Source organism: Electrona antarctica (genome assembly GCF_951216825.1).
Source record: "Electrona antarctica genome assembly, chromosome: 9".
Lineage (NCBI taxonomy): Eukaryota > Metazoa > Chordata > Actinopteri > Myctophiformes > Myctophidae > Electrona > Electrona antarctica.
This window is the reverse complement of record NC_136790.1, coordinates 50,764,664-50,777,734: the sequence shown is the minus strand read 5'-3', so window position 1 is coordinate 50,777,734 and position 13,071 is coordinate 50,764,664. Positions and strand designations below refer to the sequence as shown.

The 13,071-nt window shown below is 42.7% G+C and overlaps 1 protein-coding gene across 1 annotated transcript in view; it reads right to left on the bottom strand.

Annotated features, from left to right (window-relative positions):
* hdac11 (histone deacetylase 11) overlaps nucleotides 1–13,071 on the bottom strand; it is a gene marked incomplete at its 3' end in the record, with an annotated part of 174,172 nt that overhangs the window by 32,391 nt on the left and 128,710 nt on the right. Inside the window, exon 7 of the mRNA XM_079509888.1 lies at nucleotides 8,579–8,675. Coding sequence (XP_079366014.1) covers nucleotides 8,579–8,675 — 97 coding nt within the window. The remainder of the gene's footprint in view (nucleotides 1–8,578; nucleotides 8,676–13,071) is intronic.

Below are 13,071 nucleotides of genomic sequence, written 5' to 3'. Positions count from 1 at the left end.
ACAAAAGATGTGTGTTTTCCTGTCAGCTGTCATCTGCTGTCATCGGCCAGCTGTCACCTGTCACCTGTCACCTGGTACCTGTCACCTGTCAACTGTCACTTTCAAAGAGAAGGGGACCCCCACCCCCCTCTAATGAGGGGGATGGGGTTTACAACTGCACCTGGCACATCAAAAAGATAAGGGATCCCCCACCCCCGGTTTTAACTACATCTAATTAACACATTAACACAACATCAATGTTTTGAGGGGGGAGGGGGTTTACAACTGTCACCTGGCACTTCAAAGAGAATGGCCCCCACCCCCCCGGCTACAACTGCCACCTGGCACTTCTAAAAGATAAGGGATCCCCCACCCCCACTCCCCCAGAGGTTCATCTAAACTTTCTATTGTTCTATTCACACCTGGAGCCGGCATGTCTGTCTGTCTGAGGGACACCCCCCTTCCTGAAAACACGCAGGCAGGGGACAGAGAGAGAGAGAGGGAGGGGGAGATGGAGCAGACTTAAACATTTAATGATATAAAACACTTAAGCTCTTAACACTTAAGCAAGAACAAAAAGCATGGCAATACATCACATACATAAATAAAACGATTATAATAATAATAATAATTATAATATAATATGATTTTTTATGATATATACAATATGATTATGGAATTTAGGGAATGAGTGGAATGTATGGAATGTATGGAATGTATGGAATGTATGAATAAATTAACATAAATTAACATAAATTACTCACTGGCGCCCCCAGTGGCCACATGGTGTAATGATCACCCATATATACTAACTACTCCCGGTCACCCTTAGATCTTCTATTGGTCGCTAGCACCTTCAACTGTAGCTGATCAGCCAACCTTAAAACTCTAGGTGGGTTATAACTGGAAATGAATGAGATCAGCAAGGGACGGGGGTGCTAGCCCATTTCTAATTTTAAAAGTATACATTAAGATCTTAAAATCAATACAAAATCGTACAGGGAGCCAATGAAGTCCAGTTAATTTATACGCAAATATATAATGTAATATAATGTGAAGTCATGATTAAAAAAACAAAACATTCAGATAAAATCATTGTTGTGAAGGTATTGTAATGTATTAATGTTTCTACTTCTACAGGTACTGGGGGCCTGGTCAGCCTAATGACAGTGGTGGAGAAGACTGTGCTTTGTTTTATGGTGGAGTACGGCACGACTTTACATGTGGGTTCTCAGCATATTGGATTTGTGAAATAGTTTTCTAGAGTTATGCATTAACTAGTAATAGTTATGTGTATGCGCAGCACCTGATTAACCATTTGTGGTGCCTGGAGCTTCCACCCACCTGCGTTGGGGGGGGGGGGGGACAATGAGCTTGTAGATCTGCTATTTTGGGAAATGTTCCCCCCAGAATAGTCATGCTGGGGTTCAGGAGGATAATTCATTCAGATAAAGGGGAGACTATGTAATGTAACATGTAATCAATGAATAACAGCCATCTGTTTCATTTTAACACCACAGACAGATAGATCAATAAAGTGTTTTCAACCTATCTTCATATAATAGGTCCTCACTAATAATTCTCAAAGATTCTCAAAGATAGTAATTTAAAGTGGCCAGAAATGTGTTGTTTTTGACAGCTAATTTAATTTTAGTCATAGTCTCTTGAATAGTTTTCATGTAGTTTTAGTCACATTTTAGTCACCTGGAATGTTTTATAGTGTTATAATCTAATATATAACTAACTCTAAAGTTGATTTAGTCGAACAAAATGTATTTAGGTGGGCCGTGATGCCGTCATAATTACTTTTTTCTCACTTGCTGAAAATAGCCGATCTACAAGCCCACAACTTGTGAGCTTGTAGATCGTCTATTTTCAGCATGCAACTAATTGTAAAATTACTTATACTGGATCTCTTGTCCACTAGTCTCTTCCTAACATTTTAGTCAAATTTTTATTTGTTGACGAAATTGTCAGTATATTTAGTCTTAGTTTTAGTCATCATAGCTTAGTTTTGATTTAGTTTCCATTTAGTTTTCGTCAGTGGAAAAAGGTAGTCGACGAACATTTTCGTCTTAGTTTTAGTCGACGAAATCAACACTGGTTTGCGTGTGGATGAGCCCTTCGCACACGTATCAGTGAACATAGGAGTAGTATCAGATGTGGCGACGAGCGCAATCCAGTCGCAGCCCATTTTTTAAAACAATGGGTCACAATATTTCCTCTTTAAGATACTGGGGTATAGAGAAGGTGGAGAGACCCCCTCGCGGTGGTGACCACAATCGAATCCTACTTCAACGTGAAGCTTTTTTATATATATATATACTCAACACTCATCACCTCCTCAAGGGCTGAATGAGGAATTTGATGTCAAACCATTTCTGGGATAATTCTTTATTTTTCATTATTTTAACTTTGTTTGTGTACACTGTACACTGCCATTTTTGTTGTCCTTATGCTGTCCTCATTATTTTGTACTGTAATTGCAGTACCTTACTATTGTGTTGCTATTGTATTATGGTCTCCTCTTGTAGGCAGTATTTTTTGTATTATTTGCAATGTTTTTACTGGTTTGCAGCTTATTATTAATTTTGTCTGCAATACTATTTTTAATATAATCAGAGTATGCCCTTTATGCTAATTGCAGCCACTTCATTAGATGCGGTGGGTGTGTCTTGCTTGATTCCCTTCATTGCAATAGAGCTTGTTCCTTGTTGACCTGCCCATATGCTGTTGTATATAATACGCCTGCTTGATGTTTTGTACTCATACCTGATGAAGACCCGTAACGGTCGAAAGGTTGTACCTAAATAAAACCATGGTTTTCCTGGGAGCAGACACACAGTGTGTGGACAACCCTTCCTTTACCTGGGAGCAGAGACACAGTGTGCGGACAACCCTTCCTTTTCATAGTGCAACACTCTCTCTCTGTTTCTAGCTCAACAGCGCCACTTTAGCACCACTCAAAAAAAGAAAAAAACAGGGGCCTATATTTTGGATAACTTTGGACCACAAACTACAGAAACATATCGCTGTCATATCAGGGAAATCATAAAAACATGATGTGGTTTTAATGTGATAGAGGCGCCCCCTTGTGGCCCCCGGAATAATACAAAAAAGGGTTAATGAAAGTAGGTAGGGGAGAACGGGGTAAGATGAACCACTTTTTGCTTAAGTTGTCCTGGAAGCAAGGCAAAATGAGATGGCAGTAAAATCTAATGATCTACCCATATATTTCAGGATGTCTTCTATCAATTGAAATGATGAGTAAGCATCAAGTTTGTTATTCAGAACCTTATATTTGCAATATTGTTAATACAATATTGCAAACTTCTCTTAAATGAGTATGTACATGCAAATTAAAGATCATTCAGTATAATTTGAGTAGCAAAAACTTAATAAAAATATGAATATGAATAGTGATTCCCATTGACTCAATTTACCCCCGGACATTGGCTCATCTTACCCATATCCACCATTTTAGAAAACTATGACTAGAATAAGCTACTTCAGACAATTTAATTGCTAAATGATTCACATGGTTCTATCCATTGGCAAATCATCAACGTGTATGATATTACATGTTAGACCTAGGTACATTTTGCTTTGTATAACAGTCATTTTACATGATGTGTCTAAATTTTACTTTGACCGACAAAAGACAGTTTTTTGTGTAAATGAATGTTTTCTACTTTCCCCATGTGCTTCCCAACTTCACAGCCAGGTGTAAATTATGGATGCTTACTATATTTAAGGTCACATGGCAACACAGGGTTCTAGTTTTCTAGATAAAGGGGGTGGTTCAACTTAAACGCTGGCTCATCTTACCCCGTTCTCCCCTATGGTGCATGCGATATGAAGTGTAAGATTACCATAATGACAGTAATCCTTAATCATATTCAAGGGCTTTTGGCACTCAGAGAGTGTACAAATGGAACCAAATGGACAGGTCCATTTGGTTCCATTTGTACTCTCTCTCGCAGAGTTAAGTTGACATTGATTTTACAATATAAAAATAAATAAATAAAAGTTATAATAAATTGAGGTCCCACTCCCAGATGTAATGGCATTAAATGGGGGTCAGTATCCTATGCATGTCAAACTGAAAATGATGAGAATCACTGCTAGAGCCCTGCCATATCTTTTCAAATGGAGTCTTGCCCTGAAAATGAATTCATTTTACACTCTCAAGATCTATAAGGGTCCATTTGGTTACCAACTCTCCATCATTTAGCTGGGGACCCCGTGGAACCCCCTCAAGGACCACTGGTTGAGAACCATTGTTCTACATCTAAGCTTAATTAATTCATTAATACAAAATGTAAAACTATTTGTTTTTCCGCGCGCGCGGACTCGGCCTGGTACACTAGTCAAAATATGGCCCTTGAGGAAAATGAATTGGGGAACCCACAGTATGCAGTGACGTGCAGACAGAGATATTATGTGCAGTGACAAAACTCTTCCTCCCCATCCGGCTTCCTCCTCCTGAACACCAGTGTGCTGTTCTCCTGAACACCAGTGTGCTGTTTGCACCGCGTTGGATTCTAAGCTCTAGACCAGGGGTGGGCAACTTTGACGATGGAGCGGGCCACTATATTTCCACACTCACTCCAGAGGGCCACTATATTTCCACACTCACTCCAGAGGGCCACTATATTTCCACACTCACTCCAGAGGGCCACTATATTTCCACACTCACTCCAGAGGGCCACTATATTTCCACACTCACTCCAGAGGGCCACTATATTTCCACACTCACTCCAGAGGGCCACTATATTTCCAGACTCACTCCAGAGGGCCACTATATTTCCACACTCACTCCAGAGGGCCACTATATTTCCACACTCACTCCAGAGGGCCACTATATTTCCACACTCACTCCAGAGGGCCACGTTGCATATTACTGTCGTAGCAAAAATAGCCGATCTACAAGCTCAAAACGTGTCGCATCGCGACGCGTTTTGAGCTTGTAGATCGGCTATTTTTGCTATATTTGAATTGAAATCCTGGAAAAAAATTGCCCATTTATTCTTATCGGAATCCTGAAAAATAACCTTTTTATTTAACTTCAAATTAATTTAGTTATAGTTATGTTAACGTTATGAACTAAATCCAAACACATTGGACATACAAAAGCGGGTCATGTTTGCATGTTTGGAATTGTAACAGCTGAAATCAATACTATATCACTATTCTGATATTAACCTGAGGGCCACATTAAGTGATGGTGGGGGCCGCATGTGGCCCCCGGGCCACCAGTTGCCCATGTATGCTCTAGACTGCACAGTGGTGGACATGAACTTTACCCTCACATGTCATTTACTGGAAATCCTCCAAAATATATAGTTATAATATCAGTCATCTTGTTAACACTTAGGCCGCTAGCATTTATTGAAAAATTAGGATCTAATTCACGCCAGCATTTTTTTTATTTGAGCTCTTATTTTGAAAAGCCGCCATTTCCGGTCCATGAGCAGTAGTCATAACCTTGGAATCTACACGGAGCTAGGCAGGCCTTGTTTACAATCTGAATCCAGATCGGAGCTCTGGAGAGCTCTACATCGTCAGATCTGTGCCGTCAAAGAAACGCTGTTTTGACCAAAATGCCATCTGGGACAAGGAATAGGAGATACAGGCAATTGAAAGAAATGGATAGAATGGATTCTTATGGCGACGACGATCTAAGATGGGCGATCCAGTGCTGTGCTAACAACACAGCTAGCTAACCGGCTAACGTGAGTAGCATTTTGGCTCGAGCAATCGAACGCACTATAAAAGCTCAATTGCCGAAGGCCGTCGGCAATGGCGTTAAGCGTCAGTATCAAAATTAGGCTTCAATTGACTTTAATCGTCGGCAAGGGGCGGGGAGGGTGTTAATGGTCTGTCAGAAAGACCTTGTATAACCTTACTTAATGGTATTGTGTGCCGAGTTGCCAACAGACAAGTTAAATAACCACCTGCCTAACACTAAGTAAACTAGTTCTGGGGTAACTATAATTCATGGAAATCCCTCCAGCTCCATGTTTACAATGAGACATAATGGGCAGTATTATGTGTGTCTTAAGTACCAGGTCTTATTACTTAACTTATTTTCTAGATAGTGAGTCTGCCATATCAAGATTCATTTTAATGACACCACATTAAAATTTCCAACATATTTTGATTGTCCACAAATATAAAGTTCTTCCTTCTTTTTACATATTTTCTTGCACATTGATATAATGATCATTATAAATATATATCCCCCTGCAGTCAGAGTTCATAGTTTTAATGAATGAATGTGATGCATTGTGAGCTGGTAGATCTGCTATTTTCAAAAGTAATCTTTGAAAAAAGTGACAATTGTGGAATATTTTTGAAACATTTAAAAACATAAATCTGTCATGGGGGTCACTGGCTTAGTTGGGCAAATGCATTCATCTCGAGGTCCTTGACATGGGAATGTCGCTGTGTGAGGATCACTGGTTTAAACAACATTAGGAGAAAAGCCCAAATAAGCACTTTAGAAACAAGAAAAGCAACCACAACTACCAATATTTACAAGCAACTTTACAGAAAAAGAAGCCGCTTATAATAAACAGCAAACAGACATGGCAACACTCCAGCAGCAAGCCGCTGTGTGTTTTTAGGTCAAGGGGCTTAATAGCAAATAGCGCAAAGCGAAAATAATTAACATATGGACACTCCCCCAATGCTAAAATATTCAGGAACGTGGTATTCCATATGAGTGAGCGTTCACCACGGCTTCCATAATACGAAAAGGCGCAGAGCGAGGCCAAAATCTGTATTACCGCATGGGTTTTTCGACTTGCATAATCGGGCCCAATGTAAGTGTTATTCAGAATATGTATGACACTGATTTACTATGAAACTATATTGCACATTATGGGCAGTGTTATGCGTGTCTTAAGTACCAGGTCTTATTACTTAACTTAAGGCCTGGAGGCGTGATCAATGCCATTTGGCTATTCTGAGTGGCCAAACAGCATTGACCACGCCTCCAGGTCTTAAGTCATAAGACCTGGTACTTAAGACACGCATAATACTGCCCAATGTGTCCAAAGTGCGCCCCCCAGGGGCGAATTTAATACGGCCCACAGCTTCATACCTGAATTGTATTATGACCGGCCCGCTCAACAGTACGGGACATTTTTACATTAAGGTTTTTTAATCTGGGCATTTCCCAGAGTATAATTTGTCAGTGTTCCTTAATTGTCTCCACCAGGCCGAAGGCATGGGGAGAGAGTATGTTTTGCACTCCGTCCGTGTGTCCGTGTGTCCGTGTGTCCGTCCGTCCGTCCGTCCATCTGTGAACAGCTAATGCAAATGTAGTAATACAAATGTGTGTGTGTGTGTGTGTGTGTGTGTGTGTGTGTGTGTGTGTGTGTGTGTGTGTGTGTGTGTGTGTGTGTGTGTGTGTGTGTGTGCGTGCGTGCGTGCGTGCGTGCGTGCGTGCGTGCGTGCGTGCGTGCGTGCGTGCGTGCGTGCGTGCGTGCGTGCGTGCGTGCGTGCGTGGTACAGGAGTTGGACCTGATGCAATAAGAGGCTGTATGAATAAGGCAGAGTGTATCGAGCTACGTTATGATTGCTGTGATATTGATAAGGATAATTGCAACGCCAGGGAACAACGCGTCATCTAACTGTGTCCCAAGGAGACTTGTTCAATAAAAAATGGAAATGTCTATTATATTTTGTTTTGTTTGTTTGTTTTTCATGTATACATCCATTCATGGATGGAAGGTGTCATATTCATAATTATCATAAATGTGCATAATAGAACTTATGTCACTGACACTATACGATAACCACTTCAACACTATAGTTTCTGTATTCTGTGGCGAACATTCGGCGAAAATATAGCCAAGCTTGTAAACCGACTATTATAGACCATATTCACATGGCGGCCATTTTGGCATTTTGCATTGAAAAGGGTGGCATTAACTTAATGGCAAGATGGCTGTCGTGTGAATATGGTCTATTGGTGAAGAGATTTGGTGTAGAGGTAAATAGCAGACCTATAGAGTTCTGTGGGACCCCCGGTCAACTAAGTTTAGGCTGCAGTATAAGTGCCATTATTATTATTAATTATTAAGGGACCAAGAAGTCACAAAGTGACTTTGGTCACTTATTGTTTTTGTGTTTATTTTTCTTCTCCTTCTTCCGCCAAAAATTGCAGTTCTGACTGAACGGTGCTGTCGGTTTTCGCGAAACGCTGTAATCTGGTAGAGGGCCATGCCAAACGGTGACTATGTGAAGCCCATGACCATTGGCCAAATGGTGGCGCTATAGCACTCAATTGAAAATGCAATGCATGTCTCCTGGGTACTGGCTTTAGTTCCGACATACTATTGATCTGAAACCTCAATCCCTAACCTAACCATAACCGCAAGCACGGGAACAGCGCATGTCAGACCATCGCATTTTCGCATCGCATCACATGCCCCCGCGCTTCGGACCTTTGGTGTGTCGGATCTGCTTGTGCACCCCGTGTCTCCTGGGTAGACGTGGTGGTTGTATGGTGTCAGAACTCACGCGTGGCGTGCGTGTCTCCTGGGTAGATGTGGCGGTTGTATATAAAGGAATGGGTGTCGGAACTCACGCTTGGCGTGCGTGTCTCCTGGGTAGATGTGGCGGTTGTACACGTCCATGATGAAGACCCGCTTGTCGTCCAGGAAGTCTCTCTCGTGTCCGTTTCCCTGCAGCAGGAGCAGAGCGGAAGCAAGAGCTTTATCACTAAAATACAGCATTTATATACCAGTGGTTACCAAAGTGGGGTCCCGGGGACCCTATAGGGGTCCTTGAGGGACTTCCAGGGGGTCCCCAGCTAAATTATAGTTTGGAAACAAATGGACCCTATACGTTATAACAGCGGGCGACAGGCCAGACAAATTTTCCGGAAGTGCATTATTTGTGAATGGGACCCGGCAACTACTGGTGATAGAGGCGATAGCAGGCGAACAGGCGATGGTCGAAAAGTGGGCGGAGGAACGTCGGCCGAAAAGATACAAATAATTCATCTTTTGGGCGACGTCGCCCGGCGATAGTGGGCGATTGGGCGATAGCCAATGAAATTCAAGCGACGCTCGCCGTGGGTCTCTAAGGTCTCCTGCTGTTAAAACGTACTGTGAGAGTGTACAAACGAAACCAAATGGACCCTAACGGGTCCACTTGGTTCCATTTGTATACACTCTCTGATATTATTATACATTGGGGCTCCCAGAGATATAAATTCCATTAAATGGGGGTCCGTACACTAATATGCATGTCAAACTGAGGGTCCTTGAAATTAAACCGGTTGAGAATCACTGCTAGATCCGTAAAAATCTTCTCTTATATGGGGGTCCCTGGCATATCTCTTCAAACGGGGGTCCACAGGCTAATTAGTGTCAATGTGGGGGTCCTTGACATGAAACCGTTTGGGAACCACTGATTTATACTGCATGTTGCAGACTGCAGAGTGCTTGTGTCTCCATTTACCATTTATAAATATGACTTCAGTCTAAAGCCCAAACCACACCTTTGGTGTGTACAAATGGAACCAAATGGACGCGTTAGGGTCCATTTGGTTTCATTTGTACACTCTCACAGTACGTTTTAACAGTAGTTTGGTGTGGTTGCAAGGAGTTGCATGGCGACCCATTGGTGTGGTTTGAACCAGTTGAATCACTTGGGTGGACGTGCAACAGGACACGTCACACCGCTGGGACGAACGCTGAAACCGCCTCGTCCCGTCTCGACCCTGTGGTGTGGTTTGAGCTTAAAAGTGCCGTTTAGCGGCCCCTAGAGGCAGCGCTGCTCCTTGCACCGACCGTGCTTGCGCACGTCCTCAGGGCCACGCTAATGGCTCTAAACAGCTGTGTTCTAATGGTGAATGATTCTTCTGGAGTCTTGTGGAGCGTTGCCAGGGTATTGCGAGGGAAACAAGCTAAATTTTGCGACTACAGGGAAGGTCAGTCAAACTTTAATGTTGTTTAACCCATTTAGGCCCGACCTCGAAATTTAAAAAAAAATCTTCTAAATCCTCCAGTTTTCTGAAATAAATATTTTCACGATTTTTCAAAAATAGTAGACCTACAAGCTCGTAGCGCGCCACTCGGTGGCGCGCTACGAGCTTGTAGATCTGCTATTTTTCAATAGCACCAAAAGGGGTTCCCGCCCAAAATGGGTTAAATCAGTGGTTCTCAAACAGGACTCACACGTTAATCTGTGTGTGTGTGTGTGTGTGTGTGTGTGTGTGTGTGTGTGTGTGTGTGTGTGTGTGTGTGTGTGTATGTGTATGTGTGTGTGTGTGTGTGTGTGTGTGTGCGTGTGAGAACTGCACGAGTTAAAGTGCCAGTTTTATTGTTACATTTTGTACAGCATGACTTTGGCATAATTAATGGGACCAAAGTTTACTAAAACGCATTTCATGATAATTGAAAGAATACTTTAAACTAGTGACTGAAACCATATACAGTAGTAGTATTTATGACAACGTTTAATGAAATCAAGAGTAAATTACGGTCAAATCCCCAATGTAATAAATGGTGTGGTGATTGTTCTGCAGACGAACAAATGGGGGAAATGGCGGCAGCGGGCCGGGCGGCGCAGTGGCTCAGGGGTACAGTGGCCGGTAGAACGGCCGGATGGGAACCATCCGCAAGGTTCCCAGTTCGATCACGGGCTCCCCCAGAGTTAGTGTCGATTAAAGTGTCTTTGAGCAAGACTCTGAACCCCTAATTGCTCCCGATGTGCAGGTTGGTGCCTTGCATGGTTTCCTCTGGCATCGCGGTGTGTAAAATGTGTATGAATCGGTGAATGTAATGCAGAATCTAATCTAATCTAATCTAATCTTAACCCATTCTGGGCGGGAACCCCTTTTGGTGTTTTAACTAAGCATTATATTCTACTTTAGCTATTGAAAAATAGCAGATCTTCGAGCTTGTAGGTCTGCTATTTTTGAAAAATCATAAAAATGCGGCACAAATCTATGAATATATATTCTTTCAGAGCGAACGTTTTTTTAATTTTGACGTCAGGCCTAAATGGGTTAAAGGCTTTGGATAAAAAGCGCTATATAAATGCACCATGATTTTGCCATTTATACAAAAGCTTGTAGTAAATCCATGTCCTGAAAAGTCAGGGTTTTGGACATACAAGGTTTCCACACTGACAGAAACAATGTGCTTCCTCCTCCTCCTCCTCCTCCTCCTCCTCCTCAACGCTCTCATGCAGATGTGATGTTTTGTTTGGGTGAAACAACAGCCTTCATGAATTATTTAAATGGCATCTCTATTGATCGGCTGGCTGCCTCTATCAATAAGTGCGGGGCTTACATGAGCATCACACAAAGGTGTGGAATATTGGCCCCGGAGGGCCCCGGAGGGTCCGTGACACATCGTCAATGTTAACAAAGTTCCCTGCGTTCCGGCTTTAATGGCTGTTGGATATGACTCATTATGTTACACAACACCAAGCAGGAGCAAGACATGGGCTGGAAAATACACTATGTTGGCCCATGTTCAGTGGTAGAAGAAGTACTCTATTACAAGTAAAAGTCCGGAATTCAATTCGGAATAAAAGTAAAATAAATCATTTAGAATTGGTATCAGAATGCACTTATACCAAAAGTATAAAGTAGCCGTCATTACAGAATGTCCTGTTTCACAGGATCATCAGTAGATGATGAATGAGATCGGGCCAACCGTGCCGGGCATTCGATTTGAGATTAGATTTGAGATTTGCTTAACGGAAATGTAAATTGTAAAACTTTTTTTTGTTTTGTGAATGGTAATGACAAACGCATGACAGCTACCCGTCCTTTGCGAAGGACAGTTAGTTATAGTCCACTCTCTAGCTGTAGCATAATGGAAGATTGTGTTGGTAGAGGTCTACCTTTAGAGACTACTAAATTCAATTTGTTTAATGATTGTGTCATGAATGTAAAAATAATTAACCCATTTTGGGTGGGAACCCCTTGTGGTGTTAGCATTATGTTATGCTTTAGCTATTGAAAAATAGCAGATCTACAAGCTCATAGCGCGCCACTCGGTGGCGCACTATGAGCTTGTAGATCTGCTATTTTTTTTAAATCAAATAACCACTGACATAGAAACATAGCTTTTTGACAAAAGATGGAAAAAATACAGTCCCAATGGCTCGTCATTAGCTGGAAAGGTTGAGGAAGTACAATGGTGATGTTTCTTCACTATGGGGACAACAGGGACACAACAGAGACAACACTATGGGGACAACAGGGACACAACAGAGACAACACTATGGGGACAACAGGGACACAACAGAGACACTATGGGGACAACAGGGACACAACAGAGACACTATGGGGACAACAGGGACACAACAGAGACACTATGGGGACAACAGGGACACAACAGAGACACTATGGGGACAACAGGGACACAACAGAGACACTATGGGGACAACAGGGACACAACAGAGACACTATGGGGACAACAGGGACACAACAGAGACACTATGGGGACAACAGGTACACAACAGGGACACAACAGAGACACTATGGGGACAACAGGGACACAACAGAGACACTATGGGGACAACAGGGACACAACAGAGACACTATGGGGACAACAGGTACACAACAGGGACACAACAGAGACACTATGGGGACAACAGGGACACAACAGAGACACTATGGGGACAACAGGGACACAACAGAGACACTATGGGGACAACAGGGACACAACAGGGACACAACAGAGACACTATGGGGACAACAGGGACACAACAGAGACACTATGGGGACAACAGGGACACAACAGAGACACTATGGGGACAACAGGGACACAACAGAGACACTATGGGGACAACAGGGACACAACAGGGACACAACAGAGACACTATGGGGACAACAGGGACACAACAGAGACACTATGGGGACAACAGGGACACAACAGAGACATTATGGGGACAACAGGGACACAACAGAGACACTATGGGGACAACAGGGACACAACAGAGACACTATGGGGACAACAGGGACACAACAGGGACACAACAGAGACACTATGGGGACAACAGGGACACAACAGAGACACTATGGGGACAACAGGGACACAACAGAGACACTATGGG